Source organism: Polyodon spathula, chromosome 21 (assembly GCF_017654505.1).
Source record: "Polyodon spathula isolate WHYD16114869_AA chromosome 21, ASM1765450v1, whole genome shotgun sequence".
Classification (NCBI taxonomy): Eukaryota; Metazoa; Chordata; class Actinopteri; order Acipenseriformes; family Polyodontidae; genus Polyodon; species Polyodon spathula.
This window is the reverse complement of record NC_054554.1, coordinates 24,627,849-24,648,599: the sequence shown is the minus strand read 5'-3', so window position 1 is coordinate 24,648,599 and position 20,751 is coordinate 24,627,849. Positions and strand designations below refer to the sequence as shown.

Here is a 20,751-nt window from a genome sequence, read left to right as displayed (position 1 = left end):
ATATATCTATATAATATCTATATATATGTATGGTGTATAGACATACACAACTTTGTCCGAAACAGGCAAAACTTTTTTAATAATTTTTTTATTTATTTAATTTAATTTATTTATTTATTGTTTTTCTTACAGAACCCTTGCTATGGAAGGTGGGTTAGCATGAGGAAATAGGCAACCACAAGTGTAAGGCAAACTGCTGCATTGAAACTGCGGATGTAGAGAAGGAAACGGCTTTAGTATTGCGCAGAAATCTTTATCAATGTTAAATGAGTTTTGGTTCACATTCTTTTAAGTATTATTTGTTATTACTTTTGTGAAGTTATTTTACTGACAGCTGTGGTGATTCTAAATACAGATGCACATTATATAATTAAAGCAGAACCCCAGGTAAGCCACTTACAGTACACGTGGGCGTATTTAAGTATTTAGCATGTCCAGAGGGGGGCTGTCTAAAAAATTGTGACGTTAGTATTCTATATTTGACAAGAACATTGACCAATCGTTGTTTTGAGTTTAGGTTTCAACATTGCATTGCATTAGTAAAACTATTTTCTCGATCATCAGAACTCCTCCTTCACCAGACTAACCGGTTTTTTTGTTTTTGTGTGTGTGGTACAGGCTCGCAGTCTTCTGGTTTAATTTTAGTTGAATATGCTGTCTTCTGCGTCTCTGGCTTTCTTAAGAGCTCTTGTGAGCAGAGTTGGATAACTTTTCTTTTGGACTGTGCGCAATCATCCCGGCTTCTTAATCTTATCGTACTATAACAGTAAGTTTGGATATTTTGTTTACAACGGCGTAGCTCGGAATGTAGAAGTACAAGGTGCTTTATTTACTGCAGTGATTTCTTTATGACTGTGTGAGTGACGACGCTACAATGACAATGCGCTCTGTATTAAAAGCTACCATGGTTGAAGTCGTTGGTAGAATGGCAAGCAGGCTAACATTTGTATATTTTGACAAGCTAGTGGTATCACAGTGAACCATTTTACAAATACCCTCCAATCATGTCTGTATTGTGATTAGAAGCTTGTAAATAGCGCCCTTTTGGTACTGAATGCATGTTCCCTGTGCATAGTGCCCTGTACCACAAACTGTTGGTTGGTGGTTCTTTGTTTTCTAATATGATAATTCTAGACACCCCCCATGCCCATGCAAAACGACAAGTTCACATGTGGATATCTAGTTACGAGTTAATCACTTGTTCCATTACCATCACAATCAAATAAATTAAATTTAAATGATGCTGTGCATCCTGGGGCATGCTTTATTGTTGTTCACAAAAAGGCAAATGTCTAGTTTGTCTCAGTCTCATTTTCCATTGGTTTTCAGCAAGGAGAATTTCCCTAACTCTTTGGTACCTTATACGATGATGACAGTGTAATGCGTCTGTACTAAAAGGCGGTGACCTAGGGCAGCTATCACAGTATGTGCCAGTTGCAGAACAGTACCACATTGGTAACATTTTCATATGTTCACATGGTTCCCAATGGTATTATCCAATACGACAGTAATCCACTGCAGTGTCAAAGGTTATGGTACCATATCAGGACCCATGTTCAGTAGTGGTCCCAAATCCATTATGGTGCCATTGCTTCTTTTGCCAAGGTTTCTAAGCTAACATAACACACTGCTATTAGAATGATATCCAATGGTATTTCTGCTGCCCATATCAAAGCCAATGTTGAGCAATGCATTCTAATTATTTCCAGAATTCTAATCTAATTATTAATGTTACACTCTCTCCTTTTTTAATTAGTACTTTAAGTGCCCTGCATTAATATAGTCAAATATCGTCAATAAAGTCGTTTTAAGTAGTCTGACCAAGATTAAGATAATTTTAAAATCAAGTTGGTCAACTATTATCACCCAAAACCAACAAAGAAAAAATAACCAAAATCTTGAATTAGTGTCTCTTATGTAAAATATTTGATTTTAATTGGAAAAACCCTTAAGGTTTTTAGGTGTTTGTATGATGTGGAAAGGTAGTCAAGGATACAAGTATGTGGAAGGATAGGTACAAGTACAGTCTGAGGTGTAAACCTAGTCATTATTGCAGCCTAAATCAGCACAGTAGTTCAATAGCCCATTGAGGGGTTATCTGTCCCTTTGGTTATCTGTAGTTGCATGACAGTGAAGCAATGCAGGCAGCAGGATACATTCAATCAATATAGAATCTGTAAACTACAACCAATTAAATCATTTACATAGGAACTTATCAGACATTCTATATCACTGTAAGGACAAAAACAGCGCTGTCTATAGTGCAACACTGTCCATAGTGAATGTAAGAAATGCTTCAGTTACAAATATCACACAATCCATTGGGACCAGTGTGTATCAGTGCACTCTGGTGTACGAGATATTCTTAGGTTTGCCACCTCTGATGTACAAAAACCAGGACCTCTGAATGGAAGGGGGGTTGTGAAAAGTTTAAACTTTCTTTAGAAATCCTATATTCATCTAATAGGAAACATTGATAATATCACTAATATAGTATTGACAGCCAATTGTCTGTTGCAGTAATATTGTATCCTGATATATCTAACTTGTGCTTAATTTATGGTATTGTATGTGAGAAAGCATATTGAATTCCTAGGACACCTTTCTCAAAACCGTCTCGATCCACGCAAAACAGAGACAGGGAAAAATGCTTTCCAATCACTTACAACAGTGTTATTGTCTATTTACTATTTACAATGCCTACTAATAATCCTTGTTGAGCTATTTCTTTGAAAAGTGACTTAAAATCCTTTTACCTGCAGTGCTAATTATTAGCATTTTTGATACAATAAAAAATATTGAATAATTTTTTGTGTCTTTTTGGGGAACATTTGTTTGGTATTTGTTTGAAATTGCCTAATACAATGTTAACTGTTCCAAAAATGTATAGTATTTTTCTTTAGGCTTAGTTCTTAAAGTGGCATGGTCACGACACACTTCAAAGTCAACCTATCTCCAGCAACATACTTTTGAATACAATTGAGCGTTTCAACAGTGACATCACTTCTTAAAAGGAGTACAGTATTATGTGCAAGCCTAGATCGACACATTAAAGAAGGTAGCTTATAATCCTGTTAGCAACTATCTTAGGGATAATATGTTTCAAAAACTCTGTAGAGCTAACATTGAGTCTTCTTTAAAAGTCACCAGGATGCAATGATGTGAACTAGATTATATGATTCTAAACAACAAGATGGATACAGTAGCTGTGACATTCCTTACCCTGGCAGAAGACACAAGAAGTTCTTGAAACTGTCGATACACTATATCTGTATGCCAAGCTGTTCCTGTGAAGAAAATCCTGAGGTTCCTTTCAGATTCCTTCAGAATCTCATCAGAGATCGAGGTAACTTTAAATGCTGCATACAAATAAAGAACAGATGCATGATCTTAATGTAAAGCAGACGTACTGACAGCAAGGGGAGTACTACTTTCTCCTGTTTCTCCCTCTGTCTCACGCACCACACATAGTTTTGCATGATGATCCTTTTTCAGAATCTTAGGTTTTACTGGTGTAGGGCCATGTGTAATCAAGCAAGCAGAGAACCATCTCAGAAATTGAAAGAGTTCTGTACCATCTTCATTTTCTTCATATTTCATCCTAATATGTGTGTTTCGAGCCTTCTCTGTTGTCGTTTCTTCATAGACCTTCATTTGCTATGCGTACTGACTAATTCAGAAACAATTGTTTCTGAAAAGGGTCGAGTCTGATGCTCAGGGACATCTAAGTGTTGTATAGGCTTCAGTGAACAATGCTTTGCCCAGCAGCACAAAATAATATCCACTAGAAATTGTCCTCAGGGCATCAGATAAGTCTAAAGTTTAGGGTTCGTTATTGGCTTAGAGTTGGGGTTGGTTAAGGTTCGGATTGTGATTGTGTTAAGGTCAGGGCATGTTGATGTTGGAGAGGCGCAGAACTCTGGAAGTGAAAGGTGGGAGTGCTGGAAAAATGTCCTGGAATCATCTGATTCCCTGAGGACAGTTTCTAGTGGATATACCTTTCTGCCACACTTCACCTCTGGGATTTAGTGCACAGCGCAACAGTAATGTGGGGAAAATCAACTTTAATAACTGGAATTTTAAACAGGTCAGAAATATTAGGGAAATGTAGAAGTTATACAGTATTCATTAAAGAGTTAAAGGGAATCAAAAGTCAACAGAAGTCAGCAAGCTGGTATTTAAAAAAACGTGTTTAGAATCTCCAACCTGACGTGTGTTTTAATTAAGTGCTCCCATATTGCTGCAGTGCCTGTATTATATATCCCAAGGTGTGGTAGAATGTGAGATGGCTATTCCACCCTTCTACTTTTACTAAAGCAGCAGGTTCAATGTTTCTCTAGCTGAAGCTGATAGCAAATAGATTAACAAAGCAGAGGCACTGCCATGTGGCAGTCTGGATCTTACACCACTGTAACAGCTCTACACATCAAGGGCTGGCTTATTGGAAAGGGTCACCAGGTAGAAATGACAGTTTGGATAATAATGTAACTCGGAATTGTATAGAGGGCTATGCTTGATTGTGTGGATATACAGTGGCTTGCGAAAGTATTGACCACCTTGTCATTTTTCCTATTTTGTTGCCTTACAACCTGGAATTAAAATTGATTTTTATTTGGATTTCATGTAATGGACATACACAAAATAGTCCAAACTGGTGAAGTGAAATGAAAAAAATAACTTGTTCAAAAAAATTCTAAAAAATAAATAACGGAAAAGTGGTGCGTGCATATGTATTCACCCCCTTTGCTATTAAGCCTCTAAATAAGATCTGGTGCAACCAATTACCTTCAGAAGTCACATAATTAGTTAAATAAAGTCCACCTGTGTGCAGTCTAAGTGTCACATGATCTCAGTATATATACACCTGTTCTGAAAGGCCCCAGAGTCTGCAACACCACTAAGCAAGGGGCACCACCAAGCAAGCGGCACCATGAAGACCAAGGAGCTCTCCAAACAGGTCAGGGACAAAGTTGTGGAGAAGTACAGATCAGGGTTGGTTTATAAAAAAATATCTGAAACTTTGAACATCCCACGGAGCACCATTAAAGCCATTATTAAAAAATGGAAAGAATATGGCACCACAACAAACCTGGCAAGAGAGGGCCGCCCACCAAAACTCACGGACCAGGCAAGGAGGGCATTAATCAGAGAGGCAACAAAGAAACCAAAGATAACCCTGAAGGAGCTGCAAAGCTCCACAGCGGAGATTGGAGTATCTGTCCATAGGACCACTTTAAGCCGTACACTCCACAGAGCTGGGCTTTACGGAAGAGTGGCCAGAAAAAAGCCATTGCTTAAAGAAAAAAATAAGCAAACACGTTTGGTGTTCGCCAAAAGGCTTGTGAGAGACTCCCCAAACATATGGAAGAAGGTACTCTGGTCAGATGAGACTAAAATTGAGCTTTTTGGCCATCAAGGAAAACGCTATGTCTGGCGCAAACCCAACACCTCTCATCACCCCGAGAACACCATCCCCACAGTGAAGCATGGTGGTGGCAGCATCATGCTGTGGGGATGTTTTTCATCGGCAGGGACTGGGAAACTGGTCAGAATTGAAGGAATGATGGATGGTGCTAAATACAGGGAAATTCTTGAGGGAAACCTGTTTCAGTCTTCCAGAGATTTGAGACTGGGACGGAGGTTCACCTTCCAGCAGGACAATGACCCTAAGCATACTGCTAAAGCAACACTCGAGTGGTTTAAGGGGAAACATTTAAATGTCTTGGAATGGCCTAGTCAAAGCCCAGACCTCAATCCAATTGAGAATCTGTGGTATGACTTAAAGATTGCTGTACACCAGTGGAACCCATCCAACTTGAAGGAGCTGGAGCAGGTTTGCCTTGAAGAATGGGCAAAAATCCCAGTGGCTAGATGTGCCAAGCTTATAGATACATACCTCAAGAGACTTGCAGCTGTAATTGCTGCAAAAGGTGGCCTCTACAAAGTATTGACTTTGGGGGGGTGAATACTTATTCACGCTCAAGTTTTCTGTTTTTTTGTCTTATTTCTTGTTTGTTTCACAATAAAAAATATTTTGCATCTTCAAAGTGGTAGGCATGTTGTGTAAATCAAATGATACAAACCCCCAAAAATCCATTTTAATTCCAGGTTGTAAGGCAACAAAATATGAAAAATGCCAAGGGGGGTCAATACTTTCGCAAGCCACTGTAGCTGCTAGTTTGACAGCTGGATATTCTATGAATTAGTGTGAGTACAGCAGCCTACTTAATGGCATTGCGTTTCCAGACTATGATTTCTTGTTTTATGTGTGTTGAAGATCTCACTGAAGTGCTATTAATAGCTTTCTGGAAAGTAAAAGGTCCAGGCTCGATTGTTGTGTTATCTAAGCAGTTCACCTTGAGGGATATAAATGTGATCTCACATATAAGCAGTTTGGTTGAAGCCTTGAAAAAAAGCAGAAATCTTTCTTCTGTTGACCCAGAATGTAGATGGAAAAAATCAGTAAAATCACCTGTCTGTCTGTTTTTGGCACTAAGTAGACTAAACTGGCAAAAACTACCTTGGCAGCATTGAATGTTAGTATTGCATTATCTGAATTCTGCTACTCTTCCTGGATTGAACACGGCAAGTGCTGCTTTATGCAAGTTTTATTTGTATTTTAGTTTTATCAGTGTCTTGTATTAAAATGAATAATACATTTCCTAATCATTAACACATAATTACCAAGTTTTATTATTATTATTATTATTATTATTATTATTATTATTATTATTATTATTATTATTAATTATTTAACTGCCTGTTTTGTCACAATGTGTAAGATAAAAAAAAAAAAGATTGTAAGAGTATGCTTGCAAATAGAACCAGCATAGATATGTGAGATAGTTTTTCCTTTAGTTTAAGTCTATATTTCAAATAGGTTTTATTTGTACCTGTTATTGTTGTCGTGGACTATTTGGCTGTCACTAGTTGCTGTTCTATCTCGATGGCAGTGCGCTGTGTTTATTAATTTTTAGAAAGGGAAACGTTGATGCAGTTTGATTTTCTAATGTGACAATGTACTGTAGATGCTGTAAAACTCAGGAAAGCAGAAATGCAGCACTCAGACAGGCTGAAACACTTTATGCGGAGTCGTTAACGGCATGAGACGAGATGCTGGTGTGTTCAGTTTTGTGAAAGAGTTCTGGGATTGCTTCCTGCTTGCAGGTAAGTGACTTAAATGGCAAGTGTGAGGGTTTCATGTACTTACAGTAGTCAGAGCCAAAACCTGCTAACTCTTTTCTAAAATGCATTCTGTCAGGAACTGGGTCAGGTTACAAAAAGTAAATTTAGTTCTAAAGGTTTCACCATATTTTGAGGGTAAAGCAAATAATGACAGAAATACAAGTGTCTAGGTAGCTTAATAGGTTTAATACCTTGCCTCAGATGCCTTGAGTTTGAAATTAGTTTGGTCAGATTTTGTGGTGGTTGTGGGGATCAGTATTCAATGAGGGAGACACCAGTCAAGACTTAAACCAAACTCGAACCAAGGCTTCTGGGGGGTTGAAGGCACCATGGAAGGCTAGTGAATCAGTCCCAAAACCTTAAAATGCCCTCTCCATCTTTGGAGAGAATTTCATTACAGTGGAAACGTATCCACATCACATAACCCCCACACAACTCGAGTGTCAAGGTGTGTTCAGGTCCGGATTGAGATGCACTTGCAATAGAAAACTTGTAGTGCCCGTAGCACCGTGCCATACAGTAACCAATGCAATGTCCCTCAGCTCTCATGAGGCCTCAAGTCTCAAATAATAACAAAAATACAACCACAGTAATTTCATTCAATTTAGCAACTGTTATTGAATAAAGGATGGTAGATAATACTGCAGAATGACACCGCTGAATTGTTTGCACATCATTGTTTTTTTGGGGTTTTTTTTGTTCCTATTTGGTTTCCAAGGAGATTCCACCAGAATATAAACAACACATTGTCACATGACTCATCAGGATGTTTGAGTTAAGTTTATAATTTTTTTTCTGGGAAATAATAGTCCTCCAGTACCAGGAAGTACATTCTATATTAAAACAAATCACCTTTTTACACAGAAAAGTAACGCAGCTTGCCTGCAACGTAGAGGTGGCGTGGTTAGGAGCGTAATGAAGGACGTGCTACAAGCATCAGTTGACAGTTTGTCATTTTTCAGATATTTTAAGCAGTGCTGTGCCAAGGGTGCTGCGGGCACGATTGAAAGACCCCCAAAGAAAATCTGAATCAACAATAAGTACTTTTGACATTAAGCCCTTTATGAAGCAATGCCATGGCCCCAAGGCAGAAGAGCGAGAAAAAAAGGTTCTTTACAGGGACCCAGCATGGCGGTCATTGTCCGTATGTGTTGTTTTCAACCTCTATCTCTCTCTCTCTCTTGCTGTTGTTTCTCAGCCTGGGCTGGTGATGGCTGGAGGAGCAGACCTGTCCAGCAAGGAGCTGAACGATCTGGATGAAGAGGAACTCTGGGAGCTGATCAATAACCACCGGGACAAGATCACCCAGGGGGTGAAACCATGTATGCTGACTGCATACCTCCGACAGGCTTGCGTGCTCAGCGACCTGGACGAAGAAGAGATCCTGCACAGCCTGAAGAACACCAACCGCTGCATGAGGACCGGTGAGTCAGTCCGGTGGTGTTGAGAGTGTGGCTGGTGGACAATGAAAGCATGCAGATTGTGTGTTCAATTGTGTTGTGATGTGGACTCATGTTCATTTGGGGGAGACACCAGTTGGGTCCTTCTGATGGGTTTTTTTGTAGGGATTCGCTCCTAATGCTCTGCATTTCAGGCTACATGCTGGATATTCTGAAAACTCGTGGTAAGAATGGGGCCATTGCCTTCCTGGAGAGCTTGATGATCCACATCCCAAAGCTGTACACCCAGGTGACTGGCAAGGAGCCCACCATGGAGCACTCTAGTGGTAAGAATTGTGGAACCAGATTCACAGACTGGTGCAGGACTAGAGCTAGTGTTTTGTTAGCTGTGTCAAGGTGAGAAAAAAAAAAAGAAACAATGTGGAAATTGATAAGTTAGAGCTTGAAAATACAAGCTTTTTAAGTAAGAAATGTATACGTGCTTTACATGATCAGGTAAAAGTGTCAATGTTTCGTTCTCAATGTCTTTATGTAAGTTATGGATGAAAGGGTAAATGGTTAGTCAATCTGGCCTAGTAACAAGGAACAGCTGTTGACCTTTTCTTTAATTATACAGGGATTTGTATATGTAACAGCAAAAAATGTGTCCCTCTCTCCAACAGTTTAATTATAGGAATGTAAATATGTAATGTGCTAGTAGCCTGATCATTTCTACCGTACTTCCTTCAAACTGCATAAAAATACATTGTTTGGGGGGAAAAAACTATTGGAACCACCCTGTAGTATATTTGTCCTGGGCTGAGCTGTGTTGTGTCCTCCCGCGGCAGGTGTGATGAACCACTCGGAGCTGACAGAGTACCTGGTGAAGGCGATGACAGAGATGCAGCAGGTCCGGGGCCAAGAGAAGAGCAAGGTGTTGTTGCTGGAGAGTCGCTGCTTCCGGCTGGAGGCAGAGCTGTCCGAGGCCAAACGGCGAGTGGAGGAGCTGGGAAACTTGGAAGCAGAGTTTAAGCGTCTCCAGAAAGAATTCAGCCTCCGCTACCAGGAGCTGCTGCGGGTCAAGGACGAGAAATGCAACCTGTGCATGCGCTACACCAGCGCTGTGGAGGAGAGCTCCTTACTGGCCTCACGCTGCCATGACCTACAGCTCGAGGTAAAGTAACGGAACGTTTTGGTAGATCTGCAGAAGACGCATTTTTTAATCCGAGAGGTTGTAATTGAATGCCTGCTATAACTGAATACAGCAGATTGCTTTGAAGCTCTGCAATACTTTTAGTTCAGGGCAGCTATTTAGTTTTCAGTCTCATAACACTGGTGAAAGCATAGCTGTTGGCAAACAGAGATATATGGTGGTTAGGCTTGGTAAGGTTGGCCAGGGTAAAGCAAATGCATCAAGCATCGAAAAAAACATCATTGCACTGCAGATTAACTGTGGCCACTCGTTGTTTTAACCTGCCTCTTTCTCTCTAGCTCTACCAGATGAAGTCCGAGTTGAAGAAGGCCAAGTCAGAGTCAGAGTTCGAGAGGAAGAAATCAGTGGATTTGCAGCGTCGGAGTGAGGCGCTGGAGCTCAAAGAGCAGATCGAGAGCCTGAACCACAAGCTGCAGAAGGTGGAGAAGTTTGACCCAGTGAGTGCAGGGATAGCACACATACACACACACTTTATAGTGTATGATTGCCCCCCCATTTCAAAGCCGCCTTTCCTATCATTAGCCAACAAATTGCTTTCCCCCTTAGTCATATGCTTTGACCCAGAAGACACTGCTCAGGCGAAAAGACCTAGGAAGTGCAACAGTATCACACGATCTGAAATAAAGATTTAAAAAAAAACAAAAAAAAAAAAACAGCAGGTACAGTAAAATGAAAATGCACTTTTGTTGTCTTTCTTTCAAAACTTATTTATAACAATAATAATAATAATTTGTATAGCACCTTTCATTAAAAGAAACCTGTAAAGAAACAGGAATCAGATGACAAATAAGATTTACAGGTATATACTGATGCACAAAAGAAACACTCAGGTCTAATGGATTTAATAAAATATTTTAAACAAAGATATCAAACAAAATCACAGAAAATGTGAACAAAAATACAAATTAAAATATCATGATAAGTTTTCAGTATGAAACATGACACACTGTCAAAATGAAAACATTACAAGGTAAGTATCAAGTATGACCTCCCTGAGCATTAACACAATCCTGGCAGCGTTGATGCGTAGACCTGATCAGCTTCTGGACAGACTGCTGTGGGATGTTCCACCACTCTTCCTGTGCAGCTGCAGCCAGCTGGCGAACCAACCAAGGTTGTCTGGTCGCGGTTGTCTCCTGTGGATGGTACTGGCGATTTGGTCCCAAAGGTGTTTTATTGGACTCAGGTCAGGACAAAAGCTGGTCATGGCAAGACCTCAACATTGTTTTCTTGAAGTTGTGCAATTGTAATCCTAGCACTGTGTGGTCTTGCATTGTCCTGCTGGAAAATTGACACTTCCGGATTGGCTTGCAGGAACGGAAAAACTGTTGCATTAAGGACATCAAGGTTGTCCTCAAACTGCATCAAAGGCATTCTTGTGTTTAAAGGAGATTCTTACCAACTTTATCACACTTCCACCGCCCCACCGGTTGGCAACAAACGGCATTCATCGGGGAATGAAACACTCCACTCCTCTCTATGCCACCACCTCAGATTTCCTCTGACCCACAGAAGACAGCGATTTCGTCTCAGCTGTTAACATGTAACCCCTGAACGGTCTCCGAACATTCATTCTGTCATTCAGTCATTCTGCTGATGCGCGGGTTATTTCTTCCTGGAATTTCTCGTGCTTTAGCCAGTGCAGTCTGAAAACAATTATGCAGATGAATCAGTTGGATGTGACGGTCCTGGGCCGGTGTGGTGACCCTCTGTCTTCCAGGACGTGGCCTGTTCCTCACAGAGCTGGTTTCTCTGGACTAGTCTGCTGATTTGTTGAAGCAGAACATCTCATTCTCCGGTCAATTTCTCTCACAGACAGGCTGCCTTCAATCATGTCGATAGCAACCAGGCGATCTTCATTACTCAAGCTGGACATGGTCGTATCTTTCACTGTTCTTGCGTTAAATAAAATCATGTCTTTTGGAGTGGCTATTTAAACAGATTCTTAATTAACTCATTTGGGCAATTTTTAACTCGACTCAAATACCAAACACTGAGCAGTTGTTTTAATGAAATCACATGACTTGAGCTCAGTATTTTGTTATCCCAAGGAACAATACTACTCAAACAATCACCAAACCTATCTGCTCACTATCTAAAATGTAAATAACATTTATGTATGTGCCCAATGAACTCCTTATGTAAAACTTAGACTGTTGTGTTTTCATTGTGCATCAGTATATTTTGTTAGAACATTTGAAAAAAGGGTACATTGGTTAAATTAATTTTTTGAAAGCTGACTTCAAAACTCACACCCGTGTCATGTGACCCACAGGCAAGAGAGGACATCCTGGTGCAGGACCTGGTGGAGGCGAGGGACAGCAGGCAAGCGTTGATGGAGCAAATCCACTCCCTGCGCGAGGAGGCTGAGAAGGCCAAGTGTGAGCGGGATGAGGTGAGAGGGGCCAGGGGACACCTTTCTATAACCCCCTCCAAGCAGCAGCTTGAGACATTTCAGTTATACCATTAGCGCAGGAGTTTACAAAGTTGACCCTTCCATTCCTGGTCTTTGTTCCAGCCCTGTTCTAAATGGTTTAAATGAGCCAATTAAACATCCATCCAGACCCTGAAGTAGTTAATGATATTACCTGTTAATGGCCATCCAGGAAGGTGATTGAACACCCCGGCATTAGCGGGTGACAATGGACCTAAAGGAGCCTGGAAAAATTTCCTCAAACTGTTGTGTAATGGCAGTCTTATCTCCAACCTTTTTGTGATACATGCTTTTCATACATTAACCGGACTGTCGACTCTCTCCTTCAGCACTTTGAGAAGAAGGAGGCTCTGCTTCTGGAGTGTGAGAAGCTGCGTCTGGACTGCGAGATGTACCAGGAGAAGACAGCAGCCTTTCAGGTGCAGCTGAGAGAGCTGCGGAATGAGAGAGACCAGGTTAGTCTGGCTGACACGACTCTGGGCCCTTGTCTCTGAGTTTGATAAAGCTGTTTGATAAAACAGTTTCGCTGCCTCTGCTTGCTGTTAGGCGTATCTGGCTCGTGACGAGGCACAATCCAGCATCTCGCAGAGCTTGTCTGAGAAGGATTCGATGCGGCTGCAGCTAATGCAGCTCCAGGACCAGATGTATGAGCTGCGCAAACAGGCGACGCAGATGAAGGGACAAGTGAAGCGGCAGGAGGTCAGCCCAGCCTTCTTCATCACAGTAAATTAGAACAGTTGTTTCCCCATGCTTGTATTTTTGCTTAGCCTGACATTTAATAAACATATTTAAACAACTATACGTTGGTACATGGAGATTCCTGATTTAAGTCATGGAACACATTTCTATTGTAATACTTTGTGCTAAAAATGACACTAAGCTTTGAGTCTTACTTTGAAATAACACCCTTCCCACTAGTATCAGAAAAGTATTGTTTTTTTATATGACAACTGCAATGGATTACCACTGTCTTTCGGTTTATACCACTGTGATACATTAGGTATTTGATAATTAGACCAGCCCTCAGGCTACCTTTAACAATACATAATCTTTGCATTGGGGCTGAAAATTATTTGGTAAAGTTCAAATTGTTAGAATGAAGCATGATTTTGGGTGGATACACTCAGATTAAACACATTCACAGCTCCTGTATTTATATATTATTTTCTGATAGTCAAAGGATAACAGTGAAACTAGGACAGATGGAGGGAAATGTAAGCTGAGGAGAATGCAGGCCATTGATCCCTCATCTTCCTTCAACGACTGTGAGAGCATCAATGACGTAAGAACCATCCTGGGATAAACTGCTATACCTATACCTCTACTGCTATACTGCTACACCTCTATACCACAGACACAACTGGAAACACTGCAGTGAAAAAAAACACCCAATGTGAATTAAGCCAGATTCAAACTCGATCAGACACCAGTGGACAGTGGTGGTGTCTCCAGTGTAGCTGGAACCCTCTGATATAAGTATATAAGTGTAGACTGTAGTTGCTGCAGCCTTGTGACAATGATGTTTTTCTTTCCTGTACAGTGCTGCCCTCCCGGTAGAGTCAAGGACTGGAGCGTCGGGGAGCTCAACAGCTTCAAGTCGAACTTTGCGGAGCCGCCAAGCCGTGAGTCCATCAACCGGAGAGATATAGAAGGCTATCTGGATGGATTATCACTGAGGTATAGGGCTGAGGGGGGTGGCATTATTTAACCTGCATGAAATGGCTAATCATGCCATGTAATCTGAAGTGTTTCATTGTTGATCCTGCCTCTCATTGTTCTAATTGTAGACTTTCCATTTGTCTGAATTACAGCAGCCAAGTGCTCCTGGACTGGGATTCAATCCGCTCACTGCTGGACTCGGATAATGACTGTGGGTTGATGACTAAAGGTAGCGTGTTCTGACAGTTTGCAGTAAAGATGTGATACTAAACGTCCAGTTACCAAAGGTTTCTTGGGGAGACTAATGCAATGCATTGTCTGCATGACACGGAATAATCCCAATGTGTACCTATGGTGGTACACAGTATAGTTTTTTGGTAGGCCTTATGATATAATATACAGATAGCTTTGCAAATGGAAAATGATGTGTACATAGTTGTATATTTAAAATATGTGGCTGCCAGTGATGTAGGCCCCCTGTTGTGCAGGTACACTGTATCATATTTTCAGGATCAACTATAGTGCTGGTAATTCATGGATTCAGAAGTCTTTGTAGAGCTGAAACACCAGAGTGCACACTTTTGTTTGCATTAGGTCACTAGCTAGCCCTCTGCCCTCAACAACTATGGCCTTGATGCCAACAATCCCATCTTAATTGTGGGCAGCGGGCCTTTCCAAGTCTACCATGGTGCTAATGGTAGCCTTGTATAGTTCCAGATGTAGCCTCCATGACCCTGCCCTGTAAGGGTCTAACTCTAAAGAGACATCTGTGTTTTGGTGATCAGTGTCTTTCTTGGTTGTAGAGCTAACAGATGCTATCTTCCCACCATCTCCACCAACTGGAACCTGTGAACCCAACAGTGGGTAAGTCACACCAGGCAAAGACTGCTTCTTTTACACACACCATTCCATTGTGGGTTTGATAAGAATACCATATAGTGTGGAAATAAAAGAATGTTGACGAAACTGTTTCATTTGCAGTGATACATTCATTCCCTTAACTTCTCCCTCTTCCTTCCTTGACCTCTGTGCATGGTCAGTGTTTCATTGTCTGTTGCTATCCTCTGTTTGTGTGCAGGATGTTTCTGATGCGCACGCGACCCATAGCCCGGCGCATCCAGAGCCGCGTGATGACCATTGCCTTCCAGGGGGAGGTGCTGCTGGGTCAGATCCAGGTGGTGGGTGGGAACGAGACGGGGATCTTTGTGCACTCTGTCGCCACAGGGTCCACTGCTGATGAGATGGGGCTCAGCCCGGGCTCCCAGATCCTGGCTGTGAGTGCATCACATCCCGCCTTCAAATCACTCCTGACAAAATGGCTTTACATACCCAGACAAGTGGCTAGGCTTTCTTTTCTAAAACCACCTTGTAATTTGAGTCGCTCTAGTTCCTGCATCACTCATGTGAATAAAATGGCTTTTTAACAGGACTTTTCTTGTTGTCTACACATCAGACAGCAACAATGTAGTTTAGATAATGCTGTTTATAGATTTCTCATCCATACATTTGTCAAATGATTTAAAGTTGTTGCTTTTTAACATATATACATAGTCTACCTTTTTTTCATGTTCTCTTCCTGAATAATAACATTGATACATAATAATCCCAGAAAGTTTTCAAACGATCAATTCAGGTAATACCAATATATAAATTATTCTTCTGCTTCTGCCTCTTCTTCTCTTCCTACTCCTCCTCCTGCAGGTTGAGTATGAGCTCCAGAAACACACGTTCAAAGCTGACCTGGAGAAGAGCACCCTTGAGGAGGCGATGTGGGCCCTCAGGCAGGTCCAGGGATTCTGCTGCTTGACCATCCGACCCAACATGGACGGTGAGGGAATTGCTTTCTTCTCATTCATTATTCCACACTAACTGAAAATGTATTGACTGTTAACAGGGATATGGAGCAGGGACACGGTGGTGGAGTGTATGGTAATTGGATTGGCACTAGCTTCTTGGGGCTATCAAAATTTGATCTTTTGCATATGGTCTAATGAGTCTATACTGGGAAGCACTTATCCCATTCATTGAAACTCGGTGAAGCGTGGACCGAACCCCTTCTTTTACCGGATCTCTGTGCCCCACACCCAGGCTACCAGAAGCTGCTGAGCAAGCTGGAGAGCAGGGAGGTGAGTTCGGGGGACTCGTTCTATATCCGTGTGAACATGTCGATGGAGAAGGGGAGTGGAGCTGGGCTGCGGGTCCAGTGTAATGAGATCCTTCACATCACAGACACTCTGTACGGGGGAGTGGGGCAGTGGAACGCCTGCCGCACCGACCCCTCGTGCATGCAGGACCTGGACGCAGGGACCGTCCCCAACTACTACAGGTAGGACATAGGCTTCACATCAAAGGCTTTCAGAAGGTTTGTGGCTGCACGACTTAAAGGTTGTGGATCAAAAGACCACTTTTTATAGACATGAAAATATACTTTGGCTGCCAAAATGATTGAGATACTTTCTCCTGTGGACAGATGTCACCCTCTGCTTTTTTTAATTTCTAATATGAATTAAACAGTTTGAGCAGGCAGCCCACCAACCACAACATAAGAGATATAATACATTTAATACACACCCATTAGACTATAATAACTTGCAGTCCCAATACTGTTAGGAGCCCAGTTTTTCTGTATAATAAATGGACACGTATGTAGAGATTTTGAGGTATTGAGAGATTTGGGTGGTGGTTTTATAAGCTTATGAAAGCTTTTTCCCTCCAGTGTTCAATTTGTACCAGTTTTGTAAAAGAAAATGAACCAGTCCTAAAAATAAGATAGCTGTAAACTGATACCAAGAATGACAGTGTCTTCGATTCCCCTCTCCAGAGCTCAGATGCTGTTGATCAAAGCGATTGAGAACATGTGCCTTCAAAATACCACCACCAGAAAGGTAAGAATCAGGCTCAAGAAATCCAAATCCAAGGATCTCCTTCAAGTACTGTCATTTACCGACAGAACACCATGGTTCAGATCTGAATCATTTCAGGTATAAGTAATTATTATAATGTATTAAACCAGGGGGTTCCGTCTTAATTAATATTAAGATCTTGAGACATTGTTTTTCAAAGCAATTAGCAAGCAAGTGGCTTCCACTTCAAGCAGTACAAGTTAACTCTCATTACAAGTACAGCCCCTAAGTAATGATGGCGTGACGGTCTTCAGCTAGTTTTTTAAGGGGGCCAGATTGGAAAAAAGTCAGGAGTAGGCAGGCCAGAATTATTTTACACTGCATATTTTTAAAGCAATATAATAAATATTATATAACGTATTGTTTGTATATTGAACAAGACTTAGAAATGTTACCATAGTAATAGTACAGTACTTTAATAACAGAACTGTGTGAATTATAATATACAGTCTGAGAGCAAGAACAGTGTGACAGAGTGGTTGTAAGGTAAAGATGTGACACAAAAAAATTTCATCACACAATTTGTGAGTGTGGCACTTAAAACAAATACATTTTGTTTCTATTTCATCTCTGACACAAAACTGAAAACATGAATACATTAAAAACAAACAGATTAATCCCATGGAATGGGTTGTAATCATATTTCTACATTTTGGTTAATTTCCCAAATAATGGCATTTGCTGTTTCTGACCAAACTGTTAATGTCCTTTGTATGGTATACTTTTTAATGAATCTCAAAAAACAACCAGTGAGAGCAAGAGCTGCACAAGCACCCTGTCTTGTCTGCGGGTAGCTCTGATCCCCTGCTCTTTTTCTTGCAGCTGGACAAGAATCAGATGGCAGGGAAGAAGGGGGTGGTCAGGATTGTGACTACAGGCAGGACACAAAAAAATCCACTCTGGATCTCCAATGACTGTGAAGGCAATGAGCAGGGCAAGGGGCAAGGCAAGTGTGATGGGGGATAATTGGGACATTGTAGAAACTTAAGATATTTAGGACATGCTGGAAAAACAGCAGAACATATGAGTGAGGGTGATAAAGTAAAGTTAAACCTCAACCAGTGCCAACACCATGACCTCCCGATAGCATGCTGTGATCCATTTCCGGCGTTTCGTTGCTCTACATGTGAGTTCTATATAAATGGCCGATTAAAAACAGTCAGTTAATTTTGTCTCTGAGCTTTTTGTTCCCCTATACTCAATCCCCCCCCCCTTGCTAACTGCTGTTGCTTATGCTGTCACCTGCAGGGGACAGTGTGGAGTGTGCTGCACTGGGTAATTGCATCACTCTCATGCCATACATCTTGGTGAAACCCCATCGTCCTCACTCTAAGCGCCCGGTCCTCCTCCTTCCCAACATTCTCGGCCGTCTCCTCAATGAACGGCTCCAAGAGCACCAGGAATTCCAACTGTGTCAGCCAGGTAGGGTGCCCTCTGCTGGAGAGTAACAGGATTACACCATAGATGTTATAAAGGAGAAATGGCTTCAAATGTAATTGTATTTCTTTTGTATTTATATTTACCTTTTATGATGTTTTGTGAGTTCTAAAGCTCCAATGTTGTGAATTGCAATCTCTATAAATGTCCGAACTTGGCGTTTGGTGTGTGTGTGTGTATGTGTGTGTGCTTGCAGAATCCTGGTGTGTGTGCTCGCTTGGCCATTGTCTTTGCTTCCAGATTCCAGAACATTCCTTTTAACTCCACCTGCTTCTGTAATAAACATACTATTACAAATATCATAACAGACCAAGGAAAGGAATTTGCTTGCACTGGGGTTGTTCCATTTCCTTTGGCATGTCACCTTGTAAAGGGACATCTACATTGTTTGATACCTAAAAGAGTATGTGGCAACCCTATTTGCAGGTGCTAGGAGATGGAGCATGTACTCAAATTGTAATTCTCTATGTGGAAAACATAAGCCATTTATTGTGTACAACCAGGATAGTTAGCAATAGTAAAACGGACTCAACAATATAACGTTTCATGCAACGTGATTCTCATTACCCCCTCCCGTTTTGCAGAGATTCTCTCAGACGGTGAGTTTGAAGAGAGACTGAAGCTTGGAGACATACTGGGGGTGAAAGAAAGACAGAACACTTACAACTGCTACACAAAACAAGCCGTGGAAGCTGTCATAGGACAGGTAATAATATCTATTAAAATGTGTCCCTGGCAACTCAAAGCGATACTTCAGAGCAGTTCACTAGTGTTGTAAAAAGAACAGTTCACTTCAGATGCCTAAATTAATTAAAAAAAAAAAAAAAAAGCAAAAACAGTATTGCTTTTATTTTCTAGTACTGTTCTATAATCATTTCATTAGCTATTATATTTTTCTTCTCTTTGTTTGCCTTCCCTTTCATTTGGTGCCTCACACTTTAAATATACTTAGTAAGATCACAGCACTCTTGGTGTGGGGGTACAGTATTATTTAACACTGGATCTGTCTTTACTCCACTGGTTTAAGCTACAACTGTAGCTTAAACAGGGAGTCCAGCTGGATTGCATGAACCACTTATTTTGTGCAGTAATCCCAGGATAAGCAGGTGCAATCTAGGGTAATTCCCCAGTGCTGTAAAATGCTCTAATAAAACCCAGCTGTGCATCAGCAGCAGGGTATAGGTTTATAAAATCAACCCATATCAAGCAGACAAACAGATGTAAAAAAAAAATGGTCTGTGTTGTCTAACAACCTTCTGTGCCTCTTTCTCAGAATGCCCACTGCCTGCTAGAGGTGGAGCTGGATTGTGTGAGGCGCATGCACAAAGCCGAAATCTTCCCCATCATTATCTTCATCATGATTTCGGAGAAGAGTGCAAGGAAGTTCAGGTAGGCAGCGAGATAAACACTCGGAACGTGACTGAGCATGGGATAACATCGAGTTGACACACAATTTTCATCTCCTTGCATATTAAATAGGCCACGATTAACAGAGATTACAGAGTAATTAATAATGGTCTAAAATGTTATAATTAGCATCAAAAATTTAAGTCAAGGTGAAGCATTTTTAGTATGGTACACATTACATTTCCAACTTGATTAACAAGTCTGTAACATATTTGTTTGGATTATCAAAGGCTGTAAAACATTTTTATTAATTGCAACTCAGTTTTTCCTTCTTTTTTATAGGAAAAAGTTACACAAACAGGGATCTTCAGAAGAGCACCTGCTAGAATGTTATAAAGCAGCAGAGACACTTGTGGATAAGCTGCCCTGTCTAACCAGAACCATTTCCTCAGAGACCTGGAGCGACATGGAGTCGCTTATCAGCTGCGTCAAAGCTGCTGTCGCCGAAGAACAAAAAAACATTGTCTGGATTGAACAAGACCTCTAGTGAAGATATAAAATAAATTGAGATAGAGTGTACAACTTTGTCCTTTTTATATCACAGTATTTGTATTATTTGATTTAATTATATTGACGAGAAGTCGAAAGGTTATTAAATGAATTGCTTGAAGGCACACCCAGTGATGAAAGCTGCTTAAATTTGCAAAAGGGATAGCTCTCAGTTGTGTATGTCTTTATGTGCTCTTGCACTGTACGGAAGAGGCGTGCATTGCATTGACTGCACTCTGCTGTCCGTTTTGTTGAAACGATTGACTCTGAATACAGGCACTGAAAGTAAAAAATAAGTAAACATACTATAACGTACAAGTCTTCAAAAGAAACCTGTTAAACTGTCTGATGGGAATTCTTTATCAGTGTCTTCATGTGTATATACAATGTATATGACCTCAGTAGCATTTCGCTGCTTTAAAATATTTTAATAACTCATCCTAAAAGCACTATAAATGGCATTGTAGTTGCATTATATATTAACATACAAGTATTTGAATGGAGTTTATATTGAACACTTTAACCAATATAGTCTCTATATACATAGAAGAAAGTAATACTGGTTTGTATAGCGAGTTTGTTTTATTACTGATAACACAATATACTTCAAGAGCACTTGTTTAATGTATAAATGTATGTCCCGTA

The 20,751-nt window shown here is 40.8% G+C and overlaps 1 protein-coding gene across 1 annotated transcript; it reads left to right on the top strand.

Annotated features, from left to right (window-relative positions):
- The first annotated feature begins 567 nt into the window (after nt 1-567).
- LOC121296547 (caspase recruitment domain-containing protein 14-like) lies at nt 568-20,160 on the top strand. The gene is made up of 21 exons (XM_041222230.1): nt 568-766; nt 8,384-8,609; nt 8,780-8,911; nt 9,413-9,738; nt 10,056-10,214; nt 12,053-12,172; nt 12,541-12,666; nt 12,758-12,910; nt 13,386-13,493; nt 13,752-13,888; nt 14,023-14,099; nt 14,674-14,734; nt 14,949-15,144; nt 15,572-15,698; nt 15,959-16,196; nt 16,692-16,755; nt 17,596-17,719; nt 18,022-18,195; nt 18,795-18,916; nt 19,484-19,599; nt 19,900-20,160. The coding sequence occupies exons 2-21, from the start codon at nt 8,396-8,398 to the stop codon at nt 20,102-20,104; spliced, it is 2,979 nt and encodes a 992-aa protein (XP_041078164.1). The 5' UTR covers nt 568-766; nt 8,384-8,395; the 3' UTR covers nt 20,105-20,160.
- The last annotated feature ends 591 nt before the right edge of the window (nt 20,161-20,751 follow it).